At 42.0% G+C, this 24,761-nt stretch overlaps 1 protein-coding gene across 1 annotated transcript in view; it reads right to left on the bottom strand.

The window, feature by feature from the left end:
- The window catches only part of AASS (aminoadipate-semialdehyde synthase), a 29,785-nt gene extending 9,295 nt beyond the window's left edge, over positions 1-20,490 (bottom strand). Inside the window, exons 1-17 of the mRNA XM_075717671.1 lie at positions 20,278-20,490; positions 18,942-19,118; positions 18,204-18,288; positions 17,403-17,470; positions 17,143-17,289; positions 16,062-16,140; positions 15,838-15,965; positions 15,525-15,673; positions 14,210-14,332; positions 13,946-14,057; positions 13,359-13,418; positions 13,198-13,265; positions 9,189-9,310; positions 4,688-4,817; positions 3,695-3,805; positions 2,271-2,379; positions 1,697-1,837 (exon numbers count right to left, since the gene is read on the bottom strand). Coding sequence (XP_075573786.1) covers positions 1,697-1,837; positions 2,271-2,379; positions 3,695-3,805; positions 4,688-4,817; positions 9,189-9,310; positions 13,198-13,265; positions 13,359-13,418; positions 13,946-14,057; positions 14,210-14,332; positions 15,525-15,673; positions 15,838-15,965; positions 16,062-16,140; positions 17,143-17,289; positions 17,403-17,470; positions 18,204-18,288; positions 18,942-19,118; positions 20,278-20,490 — 2,022 coding nt within the window. The remainder of the gene's footprint in view (positions 1-1,696; positions 1,838-2,270; positions 2,380-3,694; positions 3,806-4,687; positions 4,818-9,188; positions 9,311-13,197; positions 13,266-13,358; positions 13,419-13,945; positions 14,058-14,209; positions 14,333-15,524; positions 15,674-15,837; positions 15,966-16,061; positions 16,141-17,142; positions 17,290-17,402; positions 17,471-18,203; positions 18,289-18,941; positions 19,119-20,277) is intronic.
- Positions 20,491-24,761: the final 4,271 nt, after the last annotated feature.

The following is a 24,761-nucleotide window of genomic DNA, read 5'->3' as shown; positions in this document are numbered from 1 at the left end:
AGCCACATTCTTCTCACACATACTGTTAATTCCTGCTGCACTTTTATTAAAGTGGCAGGTTCCCACTTCGCTTACATTAGCATAATTTTGGAGCACCTCCCCAAGCTACACCAGTGTGAAGGGAGGTTTTGCCCACAGGCTCCCTGCTTTTTGGCCAATCCTTTTATTCTCTTTTTTTGTGGGGGAGGAGATGGCAAATATAAAGAGAAGGATGGGCGTTTTTTTCTTTTTTTTAAAAAAAAAGATTAAAATAGATCAGGTGATATCACACTGATGTAAAGTTGCTGCACATGTACATCTTTCCTTGCAGCTACAAAGCACAGGGAGAATGCACTGCTGAAAGAAAACAAAATAAGGTTGACTAGTGCTATTATCACTCCCAACCAAAGCCTTGAACCCTGCTTCCTTCAAGCAGCTGATGCACAGATCTGCTATGCAGCATCAATACAAACTCATTTTGTGACTTCTGAACAAAGGGGCAAGGCTTCCTTCTAGAAGAAAGACTAAAGCAATGAAGTCTGCAGCAATGCCGAAAGATCTTATTGTGCTTGCCAGGCAAGACACTAGTGTGGAAGAATCCTGCACAACAGTCAAAGACAGCTAAGGATTTAGTGGCACGGAGGAAGAATTGCACAATTTACTGAGAAGCTCACATAGTGCTCTCATAATGAATCATTCATATGCACGATCTAATTTTTCCTAGCAATGGGTGAACCAGGTCAGAATCAAAAAAGAAACATTTTCACATTCTCCAAGAGACCCTTTCATCTGAAACTTTTAACTGTGTGTTGTTGCTTATTAAATAATGATCCAATGTACAATCCCTGAATTTCTCCTTTCTTACTGCAATAAGAACACTAGAGCACCAAAATGTCATCATAAAACATCTCAAAAGATTTCTCAGTTTTGCAGATCAAAAAGTTTAGATAATTATCTCAACTTTACGGTGGTTATACAAGGCAGTCTCCTTGACATTTGAAGAGCCCCTGCTCGGTAACTGCTCTGAGCAAGTGGGAGGGATCAAAAAGATAGGACTGGAAAGCAGAAATGCGATAATGGCTTTCAATAGCTTTGCACAAATCAGTTACGATCTTTCCGTAAAACAGATGCAGTGACATTTGCTAGGTTAAGTCTACTGTAATGATTCCTGCACAAACAGCAGAACAGAGCTTATATAAAACACATCGGAAAGCACTGTACACTTTCACAAAACCAACTCAGTGGGGTATTGGTATTACAGACCGCACCAAAAGAAATCGAGAGTTCTGCTATACGCTGTGCAAGTACAGAATGAAGCTGTTTCGTTTACAAACGTGACTAGACAGAAAAGCAAGAAGAACGATGCATGCTCACCTTTGTTTTACAGAGCCAAAGACAGGGCAATTAAGTGGCAAAAGCAACACACAACAGGGATGGAAACTGAATGCAGAACACCAACCTCAATCCAGTGTTTTAGTCATTAGAACGCACTCCTCCTTTGCAATCAGTCTCCACATAGTAAGTAAGAATTAAGCTGGCAGCAGCCAGGCACCATGACGCTCCAAACACAGGATTAAGCGATGTATGCAACTTGCTTAGGCAACTGACTGTCACTGGCTTGAAAGTAAACACAGCACCTTAGGAATCCCAATTCCCTCCTTAGCCCAACACCACCTTCTTTGTCTGGCTTTAAATGGAAATGTTAGGATTACTTCACCTCTCCATTTTTCAAATATGTAGCAGACTGAACCGTATTCAGCAACACTCCTTGCGGGCTCCAGCTGAACTTGTATCTCAGAGGATTGTCAGAGTGCTCTGGAGCTGGTAGGCCACCACAGAAAGAAGTGTAGGATACAACCTGTCAGATTTATCCACAGGAAAGAAACAATGAAGAGAAGACAGACCAGGATTCAAACAGTACAGAGCTACCCTGCAGAATCCCCACTAGTTCTTAAACTTTCTGTTGACGTTATCCCCCAAAATGGGCCAAATCAGAAGATATAGAGTGGACAGTGGAATCCAAAAGAACTTCACTGAGCAACAGTGTCAAGCTGTAACACCGTGGGCACTGTCTGTAAAGGAGAGGAAACCAAAACATGCACTGGAGCAAAGCCATCTTAGTTGATGGTCTCACCAATTGGATTAGTTGGCACCAAATTGCAAGCATCAGAAAAAGCAAGGTGTCCAGAATCCGTTACACATCAGTGACATGCCCAAAAACTGGGTGGTGTTAAAGGAACAACTTTACTAATAAAATCTTGGCAGAACTATGCACTACCTGCCAACCTTACCGTAGCACCAACTTCTTTTGCCTTGTCAATACATTCCATCGCCAACATATGGTCAAGACCAGGATCCAAACCCATTTCGCTAATAACTGTAATACCAGCAGCTTCTACACTAAAAATAACAGAAATGCAGAGCTTTCAGAATATTCACTCCTACTGGCCTTTTATTCATGAAATCTGTCCAACAAAGGCCCAGTGAACTTTTCCCAACACAGTAAATTCTGGGCTCTGCCTGCAGCTTGTGCTAAAAAACAGAAGCAGATGTTAAAACCTGAACGGTGACAATTGCCTAAGAGTCATTCTAGCCTTGGTTTCTCTTACTTCGCTGCAACATCTAGGGGCTGGCGGAAAAAGAAATTCCCACCAGCTACTCCAAATTCTCCTGGACAGTACTATAATGCAGGAAGGTAATAATGCAGAGGGCAGCACAGAGCTACTAATTGCCCTAAACAGCTCCTGTGGGGAGAGAGATTGAAAGGCCTACTTTCCCAAATTACAAGCATTTGGGTTTTCTTATTTTTAACAGTTGCCTACAATCCCAGAGCAGCTCACTTATCACCACAAACTGAGGTGATTTATTTTATTTTCAAAAACACTTTGTGTTTTGACAAATGAGAAGTCTTTTTTTTTTTTTTTTTTTTTTTCAGAGCATGATATGACCTCTTGGCATCACAGCAAGAAGGGGAGGAGAGGCCCCTAAACCCCCCTCACTGTCTGCAACACTGGTTCTCTACCTGTCTAGCTATCCCTGGTTTATCTTTCGTAGACACACAGCATGTACAATTCTCATCTCACTCAGTTGAATTCACTTCAGAGTTTCCAGTACCCTGACTGACAGGAGCACCTAGATGAAGCTTCATGCCCAAAAAAACTTCCAAACACATACTAAGTAGGACAACAGAAACATTAGAATAGTTAGAAATGTCACCAATTTGAGACTAATACAGTGGGCCTGTCCAAAAGAAGGTGGCATGAAGGAGGATATTACTGTAGATACAATAAGCCAAGAATGACTTTTTATTAGGGGAATGTAAAGGATGACAGACAAGCTTGCTGTCACTGGTAGAACAGGACAGCCCAGCTGCTCAGCTTGAATATCAGCCCAGCTCAAACATCCTAACAGGTTTGAGGGGAGAGGGAAAGGCACATTAACCTGGAATAAGATGGGACATGCAGAAAAGTACATTCCAGTGTTTAGAACACTAGTCTGACCAGATTGGGGTATGCACTCATTTCTCCGCTCTGCCACATCCTCCACATACAACTTTGGGGAAAGGTACTTAGTCCTCCATCATAGAAAGGGAAGGCGAAAGAATGCAGAAAACAGTACTTCACAACAAGCATTGTAGGTGTAACAGAATGCAAAATACTCAGATAATGCACTAAAGAAGGAAGCAACACCAGGGAGATGCTACTCTCATACCTACCTCTCCTGGAGTTCTTTCATAGCTGGTGTTAAGTAGCTGGCTGTTACCAAGTTCACTTTGTTGTCAATACATTTCTTAGCAACCAAAGGATGTGCTGAATAAGGCAGCAAACTACAAATGAAGGAGAATTATGCAACATCAAAATCCAGTTACTTATGCTGTCACTGGAAAGACACTCACAAATGTTTTTTGTATGCCTACAAAAGAGCTCAAGTAAATGCAGCAGTCATACCTGCCTTGCCCTGAGCAGCTTCATACCTACATAAGTGAAATGCCACCCTATCATAAAAGCATTGTTGTACGCACTCAGAACAGGGTGCAGGACAACAGGGGAGTCATTCTTTAGATAGCATCTTTTGCCACACTTCTCTTTGTAAAAAACAAACCACTGACCTCTTTTCAAGGCCACCTTCTAAACAGGCATGCTGGAGGTTTAGAAGATGCAAAACTATAAAACCATCCTTGAGAAAGCTTGCATTACAATGATCTTCCTGAAGTACTTTGTGAAAAGCATGCTCTACATGGAAAGGAAACAACACTCGTGACATCTGTGGCAAAAGGGACAAAATGGCAAGGACTATGAAGTAATTTCCTGCCCTGTTTCAATACCTGGAAAGAGATCTTTCTTAATGAGATATTCAGGAGAAATTGCCAAGATGTCAGCATTTTGCCTCCTCTTGGAAACATGCAAATTTGATCCCAGGAACACATACACTGGTCAATGCAACTGGCTCCTCACACTAAGAAGGCTGTCCACATAATTGGTCAACACTTCTAAAGAGATGCTGCAGTCAAAGCCTTTGAAAGTCCTGATGCTCCGCTACATAAGAAGGCAGTGGCCAGTTACAACTATTTACATACACAAATATGACCCCAGCTCTTGGGCATTAAAAAAAAAAAAAAAGTTACCACGTTGATTTAGGTCAGTGAACTAGGAAAAAGCAGCAGCATGACTTAGGGTTGAGCCTATCATGTTTTACACAGAATTCTGACCTGATTACAAGGTCATGTTTCTTCACCAAAGAGGACAGCTTTTCCTCGTGCTTAATGACATCCATATGAACTGAAGTAACATTGCTGTATTTTTTCGTCAGTTGTTCCAGTTGTTCCTTCATGACAGATGCTGTTGTAAAAGTAAAACACATCAACTGTTACCTAAAGATGAAGGAAAGTCCAAAGCACTCCCATGTATAATTGTGCTTTACACACACACCCTTCTTCCCAAAGAGAAACAGTTGCATGAATGTTTTCCTTCACTAACAGTTGAAGAGAAATCAGGCATAAAGCAACTCACTTCCCCTGAAGTAGTCAATTTTATTATCGACTGCCAGTGTCAAGCCACAGCAGCTATAACTCAAGAACAAGAATCTACAAAGAATACTTACTCTTGGAAGTAAAGAACCATTCACTGCTAAACTGTGCAATGAGAACAGACTTGTAACCAATTAGCAACTTTGTGGGTGTACTTAAAATTAACAGGAGTTTTAACTGCATTTTTTTTTATGAGCAGATTAGGTCAACACAAATTATTTATGCAAAACTAGATGTCATCTCCCTTCTTTTCCACTCTATGAAGAAGTAGGTCTAGAACATGAGATAAAGGACTGTTAAACCTATCTTCATGCAGTAGGACACCCCAGAACCCACTGGCTCGCTTGCATCACGTGCACGTGTCCTCCTGGCATTGTTTCCTACAGCAGCACTGCTTACATTTGCCAGGTAACTGAGCACCCACATGGTGGGAAAAGAGATAAACTAAACAGAAAGAAGCATACATCCACACTTAAGTGTTTTTTAGAGAGAGGGAAAAAAAGTCTGCTGAATGAATGCATCTCTTATGCAGAAACATGTCACAAAAGTCAGTGACTAGTTACAAAAACCCAACACTTTTATTATAGGCTAGGCAGGGTTGTGATCCACCCCAAAAGCATGCTCCCATGTCTTTAACTCTAACCCCTCATAAAAATGTGTGGCAAGGTATATTCTAGGTTTTAAAAAACATACATACTGGAGGTTCAGTCTTTGATATCTCAGATGAACACCTGCCACTCTTTGGTAAGTGTCAAAACGTACTGAAAAAGACATTACAAAGTTTTCAAAGAACAAGTGACCAAACCACTGATGGAAGGGTAACAGCAGATTCTTTTGGAATCCTTAGATATGCACTGTTATCTTGGATCTAGAAGCAGATCAATTAAAGAAAGTGTTTGAGGGTGAAGAATGCAAATAACAGCCACACAAAAGGGTCACTTGGATGTCTACATTGAGGCTTGAGAAAAGTTTTAGAGAAAGATCACAAGAAAGTGGCAAGAGCTGTAGTAAACACTTCTATTGATACAGGAGAAAGTGGCTCATCTGAACTAGAACAATAATCCTACCATGTGAGGTCTGGGAAAAATAAAATAAAGATGACCAGCAGAAAAATGTAACAACAGCACTACTATGCCAAGTCAAAAGTACCCCTAGTCCATTCTGGCAGACCAGTATTTTTGTGGAGATAGAGTATTACTGGAAAAATTGTTAGGGGTAGGGAGTCAAAAGGATCAGACAAATGAAAAACTTGAAAAAGAAAGAAAGAGAACCAAAGTTCCAGTAATGAGTAGGAACTCAATGACATCCCACATACAGCACTATGAAACCAAACAGCAATTTTTCTTTTCCTTATTTATTTGCTGGACAATCACACAATAGAGTTGATCTTCATCCTTTGATTTGAGAGGGACATCACCCCTTGGGTCCACCAATCCTTACTTAAATGAGACATCCAGTGGTCTGCTTGGCAGAACAAGGTATAGGAGAAAACTAGAATGCCAGAAACTCGCATCACAGTCCCAGAGGTATTAAATACTATTGGCAGTCATGATCTCATCAGTCTGCTGGAGAAGCACTGCACAACTAGAAAGGCAGGGGAAAAAATAAAAAGTAATTGCCTACCCCAAAAAGTGCCTTTCCTTGCAGGTTTACAACCTCATGTGAGGCAGAATAATTAAATAGCATTGAAATAGGCAGAGGTTTTGCTCTTGCTTTCACACAGAAATACAGAAAAGGCACACCTGGTGCTTTGGAATTTAATGAAATACTGTGTTGCACTGACTCTTGAGGGAAGATGGCAACGGAAAAATTGTATGCCTAATGTGTTTTAAAAGTAAACTGGTTTTGCATTAGCATCATCCTGCTGAAACACAATCATTTTCAATTAATGAGACAATTTATCTTGAGGCCTAAAGTATTTTAGGTCAGTATCCAGGATATAGTTTCTCCTGGTTTTAAAAATGGTCACTTCTCTAACCTGGCCAAATAAATGCAGAGGTGAAGTATTCAATCCGTTTTCAATAGCAGTAGCTATTTCTGCAAAAGCACAGACTACTTCACTGAAAAGCACGAAGCTGAGTAGAAGTCCAGGATGGGAAAAAGTCCAAAAAGAAAACCAAATTTTCCTCTTTCAGGCTGTGCTTGGTTTAAGTGAGACAGGAAAACCTGAACTAGTTTTAAGGTCTTGATGAACATGCAGGTTCAACACAGCTAACTAACAGATTTAGTAAACAAACACGTGCCCAGAAAAGTTTAACCCATCCCTCATTCCATAAAACCATACATTTATAGATAAATCTGGTTAAAAAAGAAATCTTTCAAAAGTCTGTTTCAGCACTTTTTAACAAAATTCCTATTTTAGCCAAGAACAGCTTAACAGCTTAAAACAAAAACAATTCACATAATTCACCATTTTTAACATAACGAAGATAAAAACATGAAGCTTTTCTTAGGCCAAATATGACTAAAAGGCCCAGATTCAATCTGACTAGTTTCAATATTTACATATGGCTTAGTCCTACCAATCCTGCATATGCTATTATCACTAAAAAAGAGAAATCCAGTCTCTGCCTGCTTCCACTTGTTCCTTCCTATTATCTTGCTCCTACTGCCATCGCCACTCACCATTATAAGGAAAGCAGAACTGAAAAAGGGATCTAAGTTAAGGCAACCAGTATTTGCAACATCTGACTGAAAGCAAATTGGTTTCCTGTTCCAGCTCACTATGCTGCCAGCACAAGAACAGCAATGGGAACGCAGCCAGAAGAAAGGAGTGGCCAATGAAGGCAGCAGGTGGGGCACACGCTTACGGAGAATGAAAAGCATCTGTGCCTCTAACTTAGGGCCTTATTTCCTTACGGCCTTTCCAAAGTCAATGGGAAATAAACATTGACAGAGGGTGATTCTCCATACTAATCAACTTGTGCTGAGAGAAAAGAGCTAGGCAAAATCATCTGCAAATTCAAACAAAAAAAAGTTGATGACATGAAGGTTTCCCAGTTAAGATTTTCATCATTTGGATTTAAAGTGGTGTAGCCTAACAGTAGGGAACCAAACATGGCACTGCGATGTGCATTTTATGCTTTCTTCATCTACCCGCCTGCTGCCAAATATTAGACAAGTAATATCTTTGTGTCTCTTTCCTTCTAAGCTTTTTTTTGTGTGTGCTGTATAACTGCATGCTTTTAAGCTACCCAGATAAGAGGCACCTCCTGTGTTTGCACAGTGCTTGGCAAAACAGAACTTCCAGTTCACCTGGTTTCCCTTACTGCTATTGTATTGCAGGGACTAGATGCAGCCTCAGTACTGATGAGGGGACGGACACTGCACATTGCTGTAATCCTTCCCTGTTCATCACATCAGGCAGTGCTAATAACAAAGGTGCGGCTTCCTTAAGAGTTCCCCTCTTCTTCCTAGTAAATCTTTTCTGAGGGTTTAAAAGTACCATGGTTATCACTGCAGAGGGTAGCAAAAGCAGCTGAGTATGAAAGTAGCACGAGGGGAAAAAACCAAACCGAAGCAACAACAACAAAAATCAACAGAAATACAATGGTAAGCTTTAAATTAAATCACCTCCCTGCAAAGTATCTTTCAGGCAACACAGCCTGGGTTTTCAATCTGAAATCACAGAATTAGGGTAAAGTCAACATTGAGGGTACATAAAGGTGTTTTTGAGATGCCCAGCCTGAAATATGCTACAGATAAAACCAAAACAGAGGAATAAACAAGCAGGCGTGTGGGGCTGATGGGAAGGTCAGGGTCTGAAGGTTTACCACTGCAGTACTGGTTATAACAACAGCAGAGGCTTCACTCATACAGATGTCTAGAAAAACAATTTCATCTTCGTATTGTGTGAGGCTGAAAACACAGCCAAGCACCAACAAAAGTGACTGACTAGCTACAAAACCAATCCCATGCCCAAAGCAGTTTAGAAGGAAAAATACTTCTAATTTCCCTATAGGTTACACATGCAACCAGTATACTTTGCATATGTCTTTGTCATTTTCAAATCAATTATATAAACTAAAATGTTCAGAAAGCTAAGAAATGCTTTTCTGCTGTGCATAATAGCAAAGATTTTCTTTATCTGTTTTATTTATTACTTATGAGAAAGGTTCTGCCACGCTAGCAGGTTTAAATAAGACATGATTTTTCAATGTAAAACAAGCAAAGTCTTACATACCAACTGTGATGTCAACGTTGGAATCTCTAGTGAGATATTCAAGTACAGGGCCAGAAACATAGCCAGATCCAAGCAACAAAACCCTCTTCTTATTACCCATCTTCAGTGACTGAGCGTGTTCCCTATGAGGTGTTAGAGGCAAAATTAAAAACCACACAGAAGAAGGAAACTGTAAGCTGCTAAAGGTAACAGAATAAGTATGTTTTAGTGAGACTACAAACCAACAGCTCTATTCAGACCAAGAGTCAAGTTCCTGGCTATCTAACCCAAAACTGGGCAATCACTGTCTAGTACTGCTTCCATTCTTCTGCTATGTAACTTCAGGTTTCTTTGATACAAACATGATCAAATCCATCAACATCTCCACTGCTTCTCCAATTGCTACTGGCTGCTCAACAAATTTTTCCTCAGTTGTCATTATATTTTTCCCAATGGCCAAATTACTGTAACCTGATCATCTGAGGACCACCAAGCTGTCTGCGTCATGTTGGGCTGTCAGAAAGGGATTCCAGGCTCTGCCTTGCTCCCTTTATATCACAGGTAACTGGTAAAGTACAAAAAACCATGCTGCTGAATGCGTATTTTAGGTAAGTTCTACTAGGTTCATATTAGTACATCATAGCAACATGATAGTTAATAAAAGTTCGATAAAAATTAATGCCCAATTAAGAAATCCAATTTGCAGACAAGAACTCGGATTTGAAAACCATCACAGTGTTTCAGCCAAGCTTCTACTACTCTCCTAAATAAATTTAAGAAGTCCCGCTGACTTTCAATATAAAAAGTATTCACATCAGATTTTGCATTTCTTTTTGCCAACCAGAATAACATAGTTCAGCAGTTGTTTAAATATGCTCTCATAAATGTATAATTTATAGTAGGAAAACACACTTTGGTTGTTTATAGTTATTTTTCCTTCTAGCTTAAATTTGCATTAAGTTGCAAAATGAGGATTGTAAAAGTTTGTCTGAAGTATCACTATGAAGATAAAAACTATCTAGCAAATAAAAAAAAATTTCTTAAAGCACTTTTTATTGTTGAAGGAAGCTGTTCATTGCCCTATTGTTTAACCTAATTAATGGAGACTGAGTTTTGGCTTTTCTTATCCCATTTATTGAAATTTGTTTTCAGGATATAAATAGGACCTTTGAAGATACAGGCTTATGGGAAACTTCGTAAGTATATAAGCAAGTTCCTCAGTTTCCCCTTTATCTACTGAGAGTTTACACAGGCATGTAATGCATTGTGGATTATGCCACAGAAAGAATCTTGACCTCTAGCTGACAAGCTCATGTCCACTTTGCTTAAAGCTATTGTCCTCAGAAGAGGATTAACCATATGTCTACTAAGTAATGTTTAGTTCAGACCTTTTTGGCGCTCCACATGGCATCCGTAAGTCAATTTTTGGTTGTGTTTTTTCAGTTCAAAAATGGCCATAATAATGAAGAATGGTGTTGCAGCCTGCCAGAGGTATTGCCTGACAACAAGTGCAGTATTGCATAACCTAAAGCATGGCATGAAGTACCCAAGTACATTTGGGGGAACAAGGCCTCAAACAATAGCGTTCAAAGTCTACCCTGAGTGAAGAGAGTTAAATCAATACCAAATACATCCATATCATCTGTCTGAAGTACATTCCAACCTACTAATAGTGAGTATTTGCAAAGCTTGAATTACCTTCCAAAATTCCAGATATTCCATCCTCCCTTCCTCCACTTTCAGGTTTAATTAAAATTTTTTTAGAAGTTATTCTTTTCAGTTCATGAAATCTGAATGGGATGTACCAATGTATCACCTCTCTAATCTATCTAAATTATTACTATCAATTACTGTACATTTTGACCTTCGTACAAGTTTTACAGATTTGATTTTTTTTAAAAAGTTAAATAATGATTTAATCCATTCACAGAAAGCCTTCTAAGCCCATCATATCCTTTCATATGACAAACCCAAGGACCTTCCTCCTCCTGCTATCAATTCTAATAGAACATCTTCCACAGCTACACCTTCATGGGCAAGGGAAGACAAAGCATTCTTCTCCACCCTTTACTTATAGGGAGCAACAGTGGTAAGCAGGAGCATGGAGCAACAGTGTTGACAAAGGGGGTACTTCTTACATGAAAAAAAGCTGGATTTTGCAATCAAACTTCTTATATTTATTATAAACTTTCCCAGTGTCTAGAATGAGGTCACACTTGGATCAAACATAACATGTCTGCTCTAGGACAGGCACAAACATTAGCTGCCACATGACCCATCAAGAGCGGGAAGCGAATCTACACAGTCCCAGAAAAGAACATTTCAGATTATGCCTGTTCTCTACATACTAGTTTAAATAATTCAGTTATGTGAATCTATGAACAAATAACAGTAATACTAAGAGGTCCACATTGTTAGGATATGCCATTGCAGCTGTGGATGAGGAACTGGTAGCAAGTATGAGGCAAGTAAACGTGAAAAGATGGAGATAGGTTCAGTAAATCAAACTGCTCCTGCATTCTGATGGCACCCAAGACTGTTCACCTCATATGGTCTGGCAATCCTATAGTCCAAAATGTTCATGTACATCCGAAGGGTATAAGCAATTCCCAATTGCTATAAGCAATGTCTAAATAGAGCCCTCAGAAACTAAACTAGACACAGCATAATACCTTGTTAGAGTAATAGCACAAGCCACATAATTCCTACAGGCTTTAAACAAGAGCTAAACCATCACAATTTAATGCAAATGAAAGCAGGGATTTTACTGCTTATCTCCAAAGTTTGCAAAGTAAAGGACAGTATTGTTAGCTATCAGAAAAGCAAGACCTGCTAAGTGCATAACACAATGAACAACTGAACATCACATGCAATACACAGGTCTGCAGAAATATCAAAAATCTGCCCACAAAAACCCACTTGGGAATGAAGTCTCCAGATTCTCAGGGTAGTTCACACAAGACCATGCAAGCGATTATGGAGAAAACAAAAAAAACCAGACCATCATGCTGGTGAGCAATAAGAAAATTCGTTACACTGACAGCCTCTTGAGGTATTCTACCAAACAGCACACAACAAAAAAATCACTGTGAGCTGAAGTCTTCAAGAGGCAACCAGCATGTTACTTTGGGTGGAAAGCGCACCTATAGCTCATCATGCACAAGTTCAAAACCAGAACTCCCAAAGTTCGTTCCCAAAGGAAACTGGGGACGTCTAGCACGCAAAAGTCAACACACTATGCTTTTAGTGCATAGCACATGCAGTGCTTGTGGTCAGTCCAATTTCAACTTTTGTATGATGTATACCACAGCTGGCACTGATGACGAACATGAAGCCAGAGGTACCCACTTAATGTCAAATTAATATTTTTCATAGGTAAACTATACGTGTTTGTTAATAGTAGGGAGCAAGGGGAAGAGAAGGGATACCCAGCTTATTTATACTTTTGTTAGCTTAATCCAGTCAATGTTACTTCTTTCTGTTACCACTGGCTGATAACTACCAAGACAGGGTATGGATGAAGTGGTAGCTAAAGCTGTAGCTACAGGAGTGTAATGAAAAGTCTGAGTCTCACAGAGGCTCCTGAATACATCCAGTCACAGAATAATGCTATACAGCACAGCACTTGAGCCATACTAGAGGAAACTAGATTCACGGTATATTAGAGAGCCTTTTCCTTTCAGCCATTCCTTTGGCTGATGGATGATGGATATGTTATATCCATTTTAGAAGGGCAAGGAATAAGAGAATAACACTGGTATGTGGCTGTTCTCTGACTCTGGTAAAACAGTCTTCATAACATAAGAAAGAGAAAAATGACCACTTTCTCAACTTCAGTATAAGTTACTAACAACACATGTTAATGATTTAGGCAATGTGCATGAAGAAAGAAGGAAATCATCAAGCTAGGAGACATTCAGACACGGTGCAATATAGCAGTATTCCACCAAAACACAAGAGGGGAGACAGAATGCAGACAAGACTTTTTGTAAATCCTGAACCAAACAAGCTTTAAGAACCTATACATTACCTGCTCTCCCTCAATTTCTGGATATATTCATACTTAGCTGTCAGTGAGCCATTGGATGCAATCACTGCCTAGAAATACATGAAACAAATTTTGAGTGTTTTTTGTACCTGTACGTTTTAAAGGAGAGGAAGACAAGTAGGGCACCAAATTGGAAAACTTACATCTCGAACAACAGATGAGTAATTCTGGCTTTCAAGAGGTTCTGAGCCTTCTGATAACAGCTATGGAGATAAAATGACCTGATTTCAAATAACTTATTTCCCATAATTTTTTTCAGAGTAAAACATCAAGATTTTAAGCAACATTTAAATGCTTGCAACAATACCAATATCTTGTAGATCTGTAATTCTCCTGGCCCTGACCAGTATCATTTGACTTTTATGAAAATACAGAAATTCAAACAGCAGTCTGATTGTGAGTGATTGTTGAGTGCCCCAAGAAAATCAGATTTAGGCATCTACTGCAGGGTCCAGGAGCACTGAACTACCTGCCAGAGCCTGTTTCCTGCCTGCAGAAAGCATTCTCGACAAATCCCTAGGACATCCAGGTCACTAATGTCTCGTTCACGTGTTGCTTTTTGAAAGTATTGACTCAAGACTTAGAAAGCTTTTGGGTTTTTTTTAAGTACAAAGTCAGTTATGTTCTACAGCAGATTCCTTTTGAATGCATACAGGAGACCAGAAAAGCAACAAACAAACAGACCAAAGTCCGAGCCTTTTACCTTCTTGTGGGACACATAAGACCTTACCATCTCTTCAATATACGGGAAAAGCATATCGCCAAAGTATTCTGTTGCTTCTATAGGAAGCTGTGCTGGCAGATTGTCAATGGAACACATCAGAATCCCAGAGCCTTCAACACTGAAAGAGAGAACATAGCTCTTCTAAACTACTTCTCCTTGGTACCTGAAAGGTACCACCATTCAGAAGTGTTTTAAATGCAAGATTTTTCAATATAATGTTTCACTGTACAAATTACAGAGGAAAGCAATAAAAATTAAAGGCTCTCCCACCTGTCATGAATAATATGCTGGTCAGCATCATACATACAAAATGGACTGTCAATTGTTGTACACTCCGTCATAAATTCTATAGATCCTCCAGTGTCTGCTGAAATGTCACATATTGCCAGAAGTCTAAAGCGAATAAATAAAAAGGAGAAAGGAGTAGAGCATTACCCAAATTACTAAGGAATGTAGGTATAAGAGACCACAGTGAACAGGAAATAAAAGAAATGTGAGAAGATCTATCAGACTTGTATATTCATTCATGTTAACCAATTTAGAAGTCAACACAAACAATGACCTCCAGAAACATAATGGAAATCTGGCCCTTCAGTCATCATAAGATTTCCACTCACATCAACAGGATCCATATTTCATGTGTAACTCCTCAAAGACCAGGAGAATCCACTCATCCACCATTTTTTCTCTGTACTCCATGTACTTCTAATGCCTCCCATTCATTATCCATCTACCAATTCCCCTGAGTTGTCACTGGGCTGTCCCGCGCTAGAATAACTTCATCATCACAAAGGGAAAAGAGGTGGCTGCCTCCTTTCAGTTCACAGACAGCTGGCACAGGTGGAGCATCATTAGCCTGACTCACAACATCTGGTTCCACTCAAGGTTAACACTTAAATTCTTTATTTGTCAAGTGAGAGAAAGAAAGGTGTCAAGAGTAGGCAAAGAAGAAACAAAGACTTGCTTTGTCACTGGGATAGTGCCATATCCTCCCCAGATCCATCCCTGGGCTAGACTCCTAGAGAACTATCACACGGGGCTATTAGAGAAAGGGTGGCTCCTCTCTCACTGAAAGGAGGCTAACCCTGGATTTGCACCCCACGTTCCATTCTTAAAGCTATTCAGGGTTGTGAAGCATTCCCACTACCTGCTGCAGAAATCAGAGGTGTTAAGGAACAGTTATTGAACTTGTACAAGCCAAATGACAGGGTAGGAAGAACTTAACCAACAAACTCTGCTCAGGCATAGAAACTTCTAGCAATAATGGTGCAGTTGGTACATTTCCCAGATGTCACGCTGTTTGTATTGGATTCTGCACAAGGATCAAGGGCAGAACTACCTTTGCAGAAAGACAGCCAATACCCATCAATCATTTGTACTGTGATGTTTTTAAAAACTCCAAACTGTGAAAACAAGACTGCAAAGCACAGAAAAACAAAAACAGAATCAATGGGGCATTTTGCAACATGCAAGAGGAACAACCTAAGAAACAGAATCATTTGGCAGATACTGTGGTGAAAGTGCCTAATCTTACGACTTAATCATGGTGATGCAGAATTGTTACGAGTGAACTGAGGTGTCTTACTTGTGTGGTAACTCAGGGCAGCCCTCCGTTGCACCAGCAGCAGATCTAACTGGCACCAGCAGCTTCTGAGCATCCTGTCGACTTAACAAGCGTGGAGTATGTTGTTCCCAATATATGCCATTAATTAAGCAAGTTGTATAGGGTGCAATCTGCAAAGAAAGTTACAGATGCCTGATGTTCTAACCTAGAAGCAGCTGAAAGCACCTGGTCTAGTGTTTTAAATGAATGCTCTCTCAGTTGATGGATATGCAAAGGTGTAGTAACTACTAACACTCTGGAAAACCTTTCATAAAAGAACAGAAGAGATGCTCACATCGGTGTTAAAGCGAGAAGTGTAAAGTTCTGGATGTTTATCATAGTCTACTGGATCATATAGTCCATCACGTTTCCTTACAAGATGATGGTGACGACTTAACACTGTCCCATAGACTTTTCTGAGGTCTGAGTTTAAAAAAACAAATAAAATAAATAAATTAGCTGTTATACTTGGACAAAAAGGGTTCCAGTGTTTTCAATCACTTTATTGTCACAACATACCTCCAGATCTGGAAACTTCCTTTAACTCATGTGGTTCCACAAACTCACACGGAAGGGCATTGAACATTTCTTGAGCACCCTGTAAACCATGAAGTAGGATTCAGAATGAGCAGAGAACATAAAGGTAGTGTAACACTGCTTATTTGGTGTGTGAAAACAAATATAAAAATGCCACGCACAAATTGACAGTCCTGCCAGAGAACATCTTCAGAGATGTACAAACTGTTTCAGATATATACCCGCTTATCCAAAACAAAGCTGCCCGGGCTCTATGTACAAGGAATTTACATCATTCCCCACTACTGCAGTATGCCTGACCCACAATCCAACATCTGGTTTATATTTCTAATAGAAGAGCTAGGAGGCCTCAACACAGCCACAATAGATGGTTTTGCTACCACTCTGAGGAGCAGTTTCTCTTTAGGGAAGACCCCTGAAGCCACTCCCTCACCAACCAGGCTGTTCTAAAGGCAAAGAACTTCAAGATGATTTTTCCAGTGAGCTGTGATCACAGAACACAGGCCTTTCAGACATGCCATCCTTTTGCCCAGAAAGCACACATTTACATAGGCAGTGATTTCACTTTATAACTGGAGCCTAGCTAACTGATCTTTGTTGCCAAAACCAGGGGTAAGCCTTTTCCCTATGTCATAAAAAATAGCTCTAAAATCCAGCACTTGTAAGTCAAGTCCATGTTATAAAAACAGTTATAAAAACTCAGCAAGTATTAGAAATAATAATTCCCCCATACTTTAATGGGGTGATTCAACATACCTTGTGAGCCCAGAGTCAACAGAAGGGAGAGAGGGAGACAAAAATCATGCAGGTGGGAAAGGAGAGAGGAGCAGCAAGACTTAACCCATTATTCATGGTAAGAAGTTAGCATGGTCAGCCTTGTCAGGCATGATCTCATCTTAAAGGTATTAGTTTAGGGTACTTAAAAATTCTTACTGGCAAAGGAAAACCTGAAGTCCAAGCAAACAAAATGAACCCATCAACCCATTTAACCTGATATGTATCAAATGCCAAGAAGTTCTATTAAAAATAATATAGCATTTCATCTTGAAGACAGAATTCTTACCTTAGAAACATTACCAGTGCCTGTAAACACAAATGTTAAGGGCCCAACTGACTTTGGCATCAATCCCAGTGAAATTTCATACCCGGCATCCCGTACTGCCTGCACAGCCTGACTGCTGTTCCTGTAGTTATGTGCCATCCCAATGTGCTGAAATCAAAGGCACAGAACCATCAGCATATTTTCCATATTCAAATACAGCTAATTAGCAGATGCTCGAATGTCATATTGCTAAAGAAAAATACATACACATATACTCTTACCATGAAGGGAGTGTGATGGCCCAGGGCTAAAAATCGTAATCCCAATCCATGTAGAATGTTGATCATTCCTGTTGTTAAAAAAAAAAAGAAAAATCAGACCATTGGTGTTAATTATGAATATGCACAGTTAGAAACTGCAGAGACTGACTGAAGTCTAAAATCATCCTGGATATTTTTGCCTGTGTTTTAATATAAATACTTTGCTTCTAAAGAAAGTCTACATAAAACCAGGGAAGGAGAAATTCAATAGCAGGCCATGACCTTAAACCTGCTCTTGGCCCACATTATGCATTTCAGCACTATGTAATACTCGGATATCCTTTTATGAGATGCAGCCACATCACCAGATTCCAAAGAAGTAGATAATACAGAGAGTCTCCTGAAGAAACAGAGTTGAAGTTCAGCAGAAAGGAATGAGAACCATGCCTCACAAAAACCAGTAGAAATGGATAACAGAGTGACAAACAGATGTTGGTCAAACTCGCAGGACTGACAGCAGCCATTTCTTTCAAAAGCCTATTCAGTTGATCTCTTGACGTTTAGTCTGCTTCAGATTAGTTGAACAGACAAACGGGACTTCAAGACAACATAAATAGTAGATTTGCCAGGAATCCACAGGACTATTTGACATGTAGTCTCATCAAAAGTAGGAAGCATGAAACAGAATGGGAAAAAGCTCTTAAAAGCAAGAGTTAAAAATGCAGTTAAAAATGCATCGCAAGCCTCAAGTTTCAGGAAACGTAGACAACCAGAAGTATTACAAGTTGTTACTTGTTGCAAGCCTGCCTTTATGCACTATACCTGCTACACCAGCCCACTTTCCAAAGGCCACAACTCGCATTCCTTTATGATCAACCATTTTTTCATAGTCAATCAGTCGAATTTCCTGAAAATACATAGCAAACTGAGGATTAAAATTTTCACTGAATGCAGTCAGTGGCACGCTGCTCTCCTAGGAACTACCTTTTCAAATGCCTTTGTCATGCTTCGTGATAGAGGCTGAGGGGCATATGTGAGAAAGGCAAATAACTCATAACAAGATTTAAGTGAAAAATAAAAACCTAAAGGTTGCATTGAATTCTTGCTTTAGAGAGTCTCTGCACTGCCCGTGCACTCTTGGCACAGAGCTCCCCAGCGTGCCACTCCAGCTGCTGCAGACCGACTCACATCCTCTGCCAAGAGGCTGCTCATTTCTGAGTGACCTGGCTGCCTCCCTCTGTAACGACCGATACGCACTCCAGCTTGATACCCGTCCAACAAGCCTTTGTGCTCACACAGCATGAACCTCTCTTGAGCACACCGTGCTCGCAACTCATCTGCCTTACGCACATAAACAGTAGCACTGCAACCACGAGATCCTCTGAGCAAGAAATACTCACTTCCAGGAAAGGATACGGAAAACAGTCCTTACTAGCTATCTACAAATACGCATGCTGAAAGTAACCGTACTAGGCAGCAAGCTTTCGATCTCACTTCAGCATTAAGTTCAGTTTCCACCCCATGCTAACAGCCAATCGTCTTCGCTATGAAACAGTTTACCTGTCTTAGAATCTCATCCAAAAGGGGCATGTTTGCCTCTTGGGCTTTAATAGTGTGAGAGAAGAAAGCATAGTTCTTTTTAGGGATTAATTTGTCCTCTGGAGGTCTCTTCACACCTACTATCAGAGAAGCCTCGGAAATATCTTCTTGAATAATGCCACCTGCTTTGATGTAATCCTATGAAAGAGAAAAATCAAAGTAAACTTTTCTGGGTTTTTTCATATTCAGATCTCAGCACATAAGCCACTAGAACAGAGGACAAACAGATAATTCTGCAAAGCAGAAACAAGTTATTGCATGTGATATGTTCATAAACCTCTTTATCAAAAGGGGTATCAAATATCAAACTGGATTTCCATGCTAGTATCATATTATAAAAGGCCAAAACATAATTATGTGTTAGTAAAATCCTTCATCTTTAATTCACAGACTACAAAAAGGATACTTCACTACATTTAAAGTATCCTGTAGTATTGCAATAATGAACAGTCATTTGTAATGTGTTGAAATACTTGGGAATAAGTTTAGAGAAATCTGACAAATTAATCTGAAGACTGATGACACATGATTGCATAAAATTGTATAAGACTAAGCCCAAGCTGAAGAGCAACTTCTAAAAGAATGTTTTTCCATCTCAAAATTTATTTTTGTTCTCCCTTATCTCAAAAACATATTAAAATTCCAGCTTTTAATATCATAGCTGCGTACCTAACGTGATCTGTGCTTTGGTGAAAACCAGCACTGTGCCTTAATTAAAAGGTGGTAAGTGCAAGTAATCACTAATTCCCTACTTATATTTCAATTTTCATCTGTTGGCTCAGATACCTTATAGCAGAGTATTACTGCTGCTACAAGAACTGTAAAAGCTCTCAGTCCTCAAGCTCACAGCATTAAAGAAAAAAAACCCCTGTCCTCATTTTACATAAGGAATGGGACTGAAGCAGGAATGGGATTCACCAGATTCGTGCTTCCTCTTTTTTTTTTTTAATACGCTTTTTTTTTAAGTGTTGCCTCCATACAAACAGAAGACAAACACACCAATGTTAAATGAATTCCCAAGTTTCTACTTCAAGAGCACCTAGAACTTCTTCAGAGACAGATGAAAGGGCAAGAAATCAATAAAAAGAACTCCAAAAACCCACCAGTATGGCAACATTACATTAAAAGGCTAAACAAACTACTCCTTTTTCTCTCCACTAGGACACAATGACTCCTCATTTAACAACAAAATTAATAATGTGTTTTCTCATGTACATCCTTTGAATACTCTTTTTCCTGTACTATGGTTAATTACTGAACTTTGGGTTTGCTTATCTAACTCAAAACGGGACCTCACCTTTTCATGTATGGCTCTCCGGTTTGATGGCTGCACCAAGACCTTGTATCCCATCTGTGTCAATTCCTTAACATGCTTTGGTGCTAGAGGTGCTCTTCTTTCCCATGCATTAACATCTTCTCTCCTGATTGCCAGCACAGACTTACCATGATGCCAACACTTAGCGTGATGGAACGCACACCTACCATTTGTGTGACTAAAGGCTCGGAGCATGGTAAAGCCTGAAGGTAGCAAAGACAAAGTAGTAAAGTAATACATGTATATGTATGCTTCAAACATTGTTTGTGCAAAAGTTCTGGTCTCCTTTAACATCTGCTGTAAAACACACACCAGATACTTTATACTCTAGTTACACCCTACTTCTGTGAGCCATGTATTTACTTTCAGTGTACTTTGTTGCATCTTGGATTGGTGGGGTGTCGTTACAGAAACAGATTGTTTGCACTACTGTAAAAGAAGGCTTTTAATGTGTACAACATACCAAGTTTTTAATTACACGGCTTAAAAAGAATGCTGAAAACTTAAAGATACCAATTAAATTTATTTGCCAGCATAAACATGCAAAGACCAAGCACTTAACAAAGCTTGCATCGAGAACAGTAAGAAGTAACAAACACACAGAAAGAAAGTAGAACGGAGGCTATAATGCAAGCAGTTGATTAAAAGAGAAAGCCCAATATGTAAGACCAATGCTAAGTATTTTTACATACCTAATTCTTACACAAGACAAAAATGGAAGATAAGGTGACTACTGCTTAGCAGTCAGCATATGTGTGGCCAGGAGCAACAGGTTTTCTTCCTAATCAGAATTTTAAGCAAAGTGGAAAAGCTTCATTAGGACAGATTCTCACTGCAGACAATTATCCCTTTATTTTCTCTCTCCTCCTCTTCACTCCCAGTGAAGCATATATGCCACTGCTTAGCTCTGCTGTGAATGGCAAGGGCTCTGCAAAAGTCCAGCACCAAATACCAAGGAGCCTAAGGACTTCAGATATTTATGCGATTAAAAGATGTGGATCTCAAAGACAGAGGCTTCAAAGATGTGAACTTTGTTTCCAAAGCAATTTTAACTGACAATTAAATGAATCTCTGTATCCGAATCACCTGTTTGTCCTCATGCCTCAATCTTGTAAAATCTCTATATGCCTAAAGCCTTAAGAGGTCCTATTTAACTCCGCTTAAACATAAAAACTAGCACGCAAAGGAAAGCATGAACAGAGGCACACAGCCCTCTACATTAGCTCCAAGTGTTGTCTTCCTACCATCGCTAGATTTGTCCACCAACAGAAGTTACTGTACAGAAGTTGGAGTTATTTTATGAAACTGCTCTTCAGCATGCTAAGAGGATCCTCAGAGACCACGGCGGTACCTCTCAAAACCAGAAGAAGTCTTGTCACACATCACTATTACTGCACAGTAAAATACAACGATGAGAGCAGCTCACACCAACGCACTGTACCTCATACCCCAGCCTGCAGCGAAGCAAATTTCACTCCCACAGAGGCGTCCTACAAGAAGAAAAACGCCGCTTTCAAGCGGGAGGGAGCTGCCCTGCACTCACAGCTTGTGAGGGGCAATCAGGGCAGTGAGCAAACACCGCGTGTGACCTCTGGCAGGCCACAAGTTCCTACGCATGCCTCCCCGTGTGCGCTCGGGCTTAGCCACAGAGATACCGATATCCTCTTGGCAAAAAGTGAAAGCAACTTCAGAACTGGAAGCCTGCAGACCTGGCGAATCCTCCCTGGCCTCCCCAGCAGGCCGGCTGAGCGGGGCAGGCACCGGTTCCTCACCGCCCGTGCTGCGGGGGCCATTCCACGCAACTGTGAGTTTCCCTGCGACTAAAATAGCGCTGAGCAATATAGGAAAGGAAAAAAAAAAAAAAAGATATAACGGCAATGCATTTGATTACAGCACGCGATGTGAATATGAGCCTATTTCTAGAGTGAGTCGGATACGCTTACACGGGCAGCACCGATCTACCTGAGACCCAGCTCAACTAAAGCGCCCGGCGCTGCCGGCGTCTTTCGCCCCCCGAACCTGCGGCTCTGGGTCTCCAGGGCCCCCCCGAGGAGGAGGAGAAACCAAGCCCCGTTCGGGGCGGCCGGGAGGCGCGGGCAGGCGGGTGGCAGCGGGAGGCCGGGGCGGAGCGGCCGCCTTGCCGGCAGCGCGGCGGGCAGCAGGCCGCGCTCGCTGCCAGGGGGAGCGCCGGGCCGGGCCGCCGGTGCGGCGGGGTGCGGCGGCGGGGCGGCGGGCAGCGCCGTACCTACCTGAGGGCGAGCGGGGCAGGCACGGCGCGCGGCCCGGCTCCCTCCCCCGGCCAACGGCCAGCGCAGCGCCGACGCCCCGGGCGGCAGCCAACCGCGAGCCGCTCTCCGGGTACACCCTTCGCTGCCCGCCAATGGGGAGGGGCCCTGGCCGCGGCGTCACGGCGGACGCCGGCGCGGCCCCGCGGCACCCCCGGTTCCTGGAAGCCCGGCGCCTCGGCCGTGGCCCCGCCGGCGGCCCGGGCAGGCGGGGGCGGGCGGCGCCGCGGGGAGCCCCCCCCGGGCCCCACGCCGGGCCTTGCAGGCTCCCCGCGCCGGCGCAAGGGTCCCCCCCCCAACCCGGGTACAGCGGCCGCCGCCAGCGCCGCGCAGCCGAGGCTCCCCCCGCCGCGGCCGGGGCGAGGCCGAGCACAGGCCGCCCCTGGCCCGTCACAGCCCCGGCCTCCCCGCGGCCTCCCGCTCGGCCCCTGGCCCGATAACACGGGGGCTCAAATTACTGACGTACCTTGAGTCACGTCGTTCCCGTCAAGCGCCTTTAACATGGTACGGGAAACGGTAAGAGTTACTTCAGCTGGCGAATAGAAATGCTACACAGCTTCTTAGCTGTGCCGTTGCCAATTTTCAGCTGGAACTTAGGCCTTGAGTAAGGTCCCTTATGGTGGGCCTCAGCTGCTGGGTTGGTTTATCACAAATAATAACGGGATGTTGTCGCTATAAATCATGAAAATTCCGTGTAAGAAACCAAAGTAAAACCAGAGCCATGGACTGGGTTTGCGGGGTGAAGGTCTTTCCCTTCGGAGGAAGGCAGGCTGCGCGCTGTGGGAAGTAGGCCTCGGCGAGTCTCCACGGGGCAGACCCAGGTGCTGTTAGCAGTCTCTGCTAGTGGATGTGAGCACAGTGCTACAGAGCGTGAAAACGTGAGGCATCGTGCCTGCGCTCAGCAGGACGACAAGGACTAAAGGGTCTGAGGAGAATTCGTGCGTGTCCCACTTTGCCACGGTGAGATCTTGCTGTGATGAGGGAGAAGTTGGAGCCGTGGCACAGCCTGCTCCACCTGTGCCAGCCACTGCCACTTGACCTCTTCTTAAGAGGGAGTTAAATTTTGACAGTACTGCCACTACATGGCTTTAGAGGTACCTCTTCATAGCTTACTTTCTCCTTATAGTTTTCTCATTTTTCTTTAAAGCATGCCCTTTTTTTCATAACAGGACCCTGAGTTTCCCCTCCCCACTTCCTCCTGCTTCTGGAGGCAGCGTTCGACTGACAATGATAATCTGTGACTTCTGTTCCCTGGTTTAGAGCCAAGTGTTTTCCTAACTCAGGGCAGGACGTGAGAGCTGGAAAACAGCATGGAGGCTTGACCTGCACTTCAGGTTTGCTACTGTAATACAAATTGTATGGGGAGATGAGCGTTCAGGAATAAGACCCGGAATGAATCAGCAGAGATTTGGGGTGTGAAAGGAGGTAAGGACTGAAGGGGGGAATCCAGATTGCATAGTTTGAGAGAGTGGGAGGTGGACATTAGGGAGTGAGACCTGGAATGAATCAGCAGAGATTTTGAGGGTTTAAGGCCTCAGCAGAATGGAAAGAATCAGTGTGGTTTAGAGATACTGCACGACTGAGTAGAAAGCCTTTCTCTCCACTCACTAACTCCCACGCTTCCCTGCCCGACCTCAATGTCCGGAACCACCTACAATCCGCCTCTTATTTCTGCAGGATCTTCATCCCTTTCCGTTCCTTGCTGGAGAAGAAAGTCCTCCAACTAACTCCTGGACCCTTTTTTTCCCCATTTCACTGAGGTATGAGGTCTACAGCACACCCAGCCCTGCAGAAGCTCTTGTCCATCCTTCTGCTCTTCTTGGGAAGATGTCCATTGCAGTAGGTAGGGGCTGGGTCCATAGGTGGGAAGAAGTGGCAAGGGAGACCTGGCTAGAAGGACTCAAAGAGCACTGGATTTGGGAATCCGTCTGCCATCAGAACAAGGGCAGTAACTGCTCTTGGTTTCCAACCAAACAGAAGTAAATGAAAAAGCTATAACAACAACAACAAAAAAAAAACGTTGAAGATGAGAAGATAGGTTGTCAAGATCTGTGAACATACCATGAAATGCAAGCTTCCTCCATCCCTTGGTTGGGGTCAGAGGAGGAAACCATACCTCTCAACCACAATGAGCTTTTTGCTTGGCCCCAAAGACTTGACTCTAGGAAATACTGCTATTGT

The sequence above is a fragment of the Pelecanus crispus genome, chromosome 1 (genome assembly GCF_030463565.1).
Source record: "Pelecanus crispus isolate bPelCri1 chromosome 1, bPelCri1.pri, whole genome shotgun sequence".
NCBI lineage: Eukaryota > Metazoa > Chordata > Aves > Pelecaniformes > Pelecanidae > Pelecanus > Pelecanus crispus.
The sequence above is the reverse complement of the archived record's forward strand: the minus strand, read 5'-3'. Positions and strand labels throughout refer to the sequence as shown.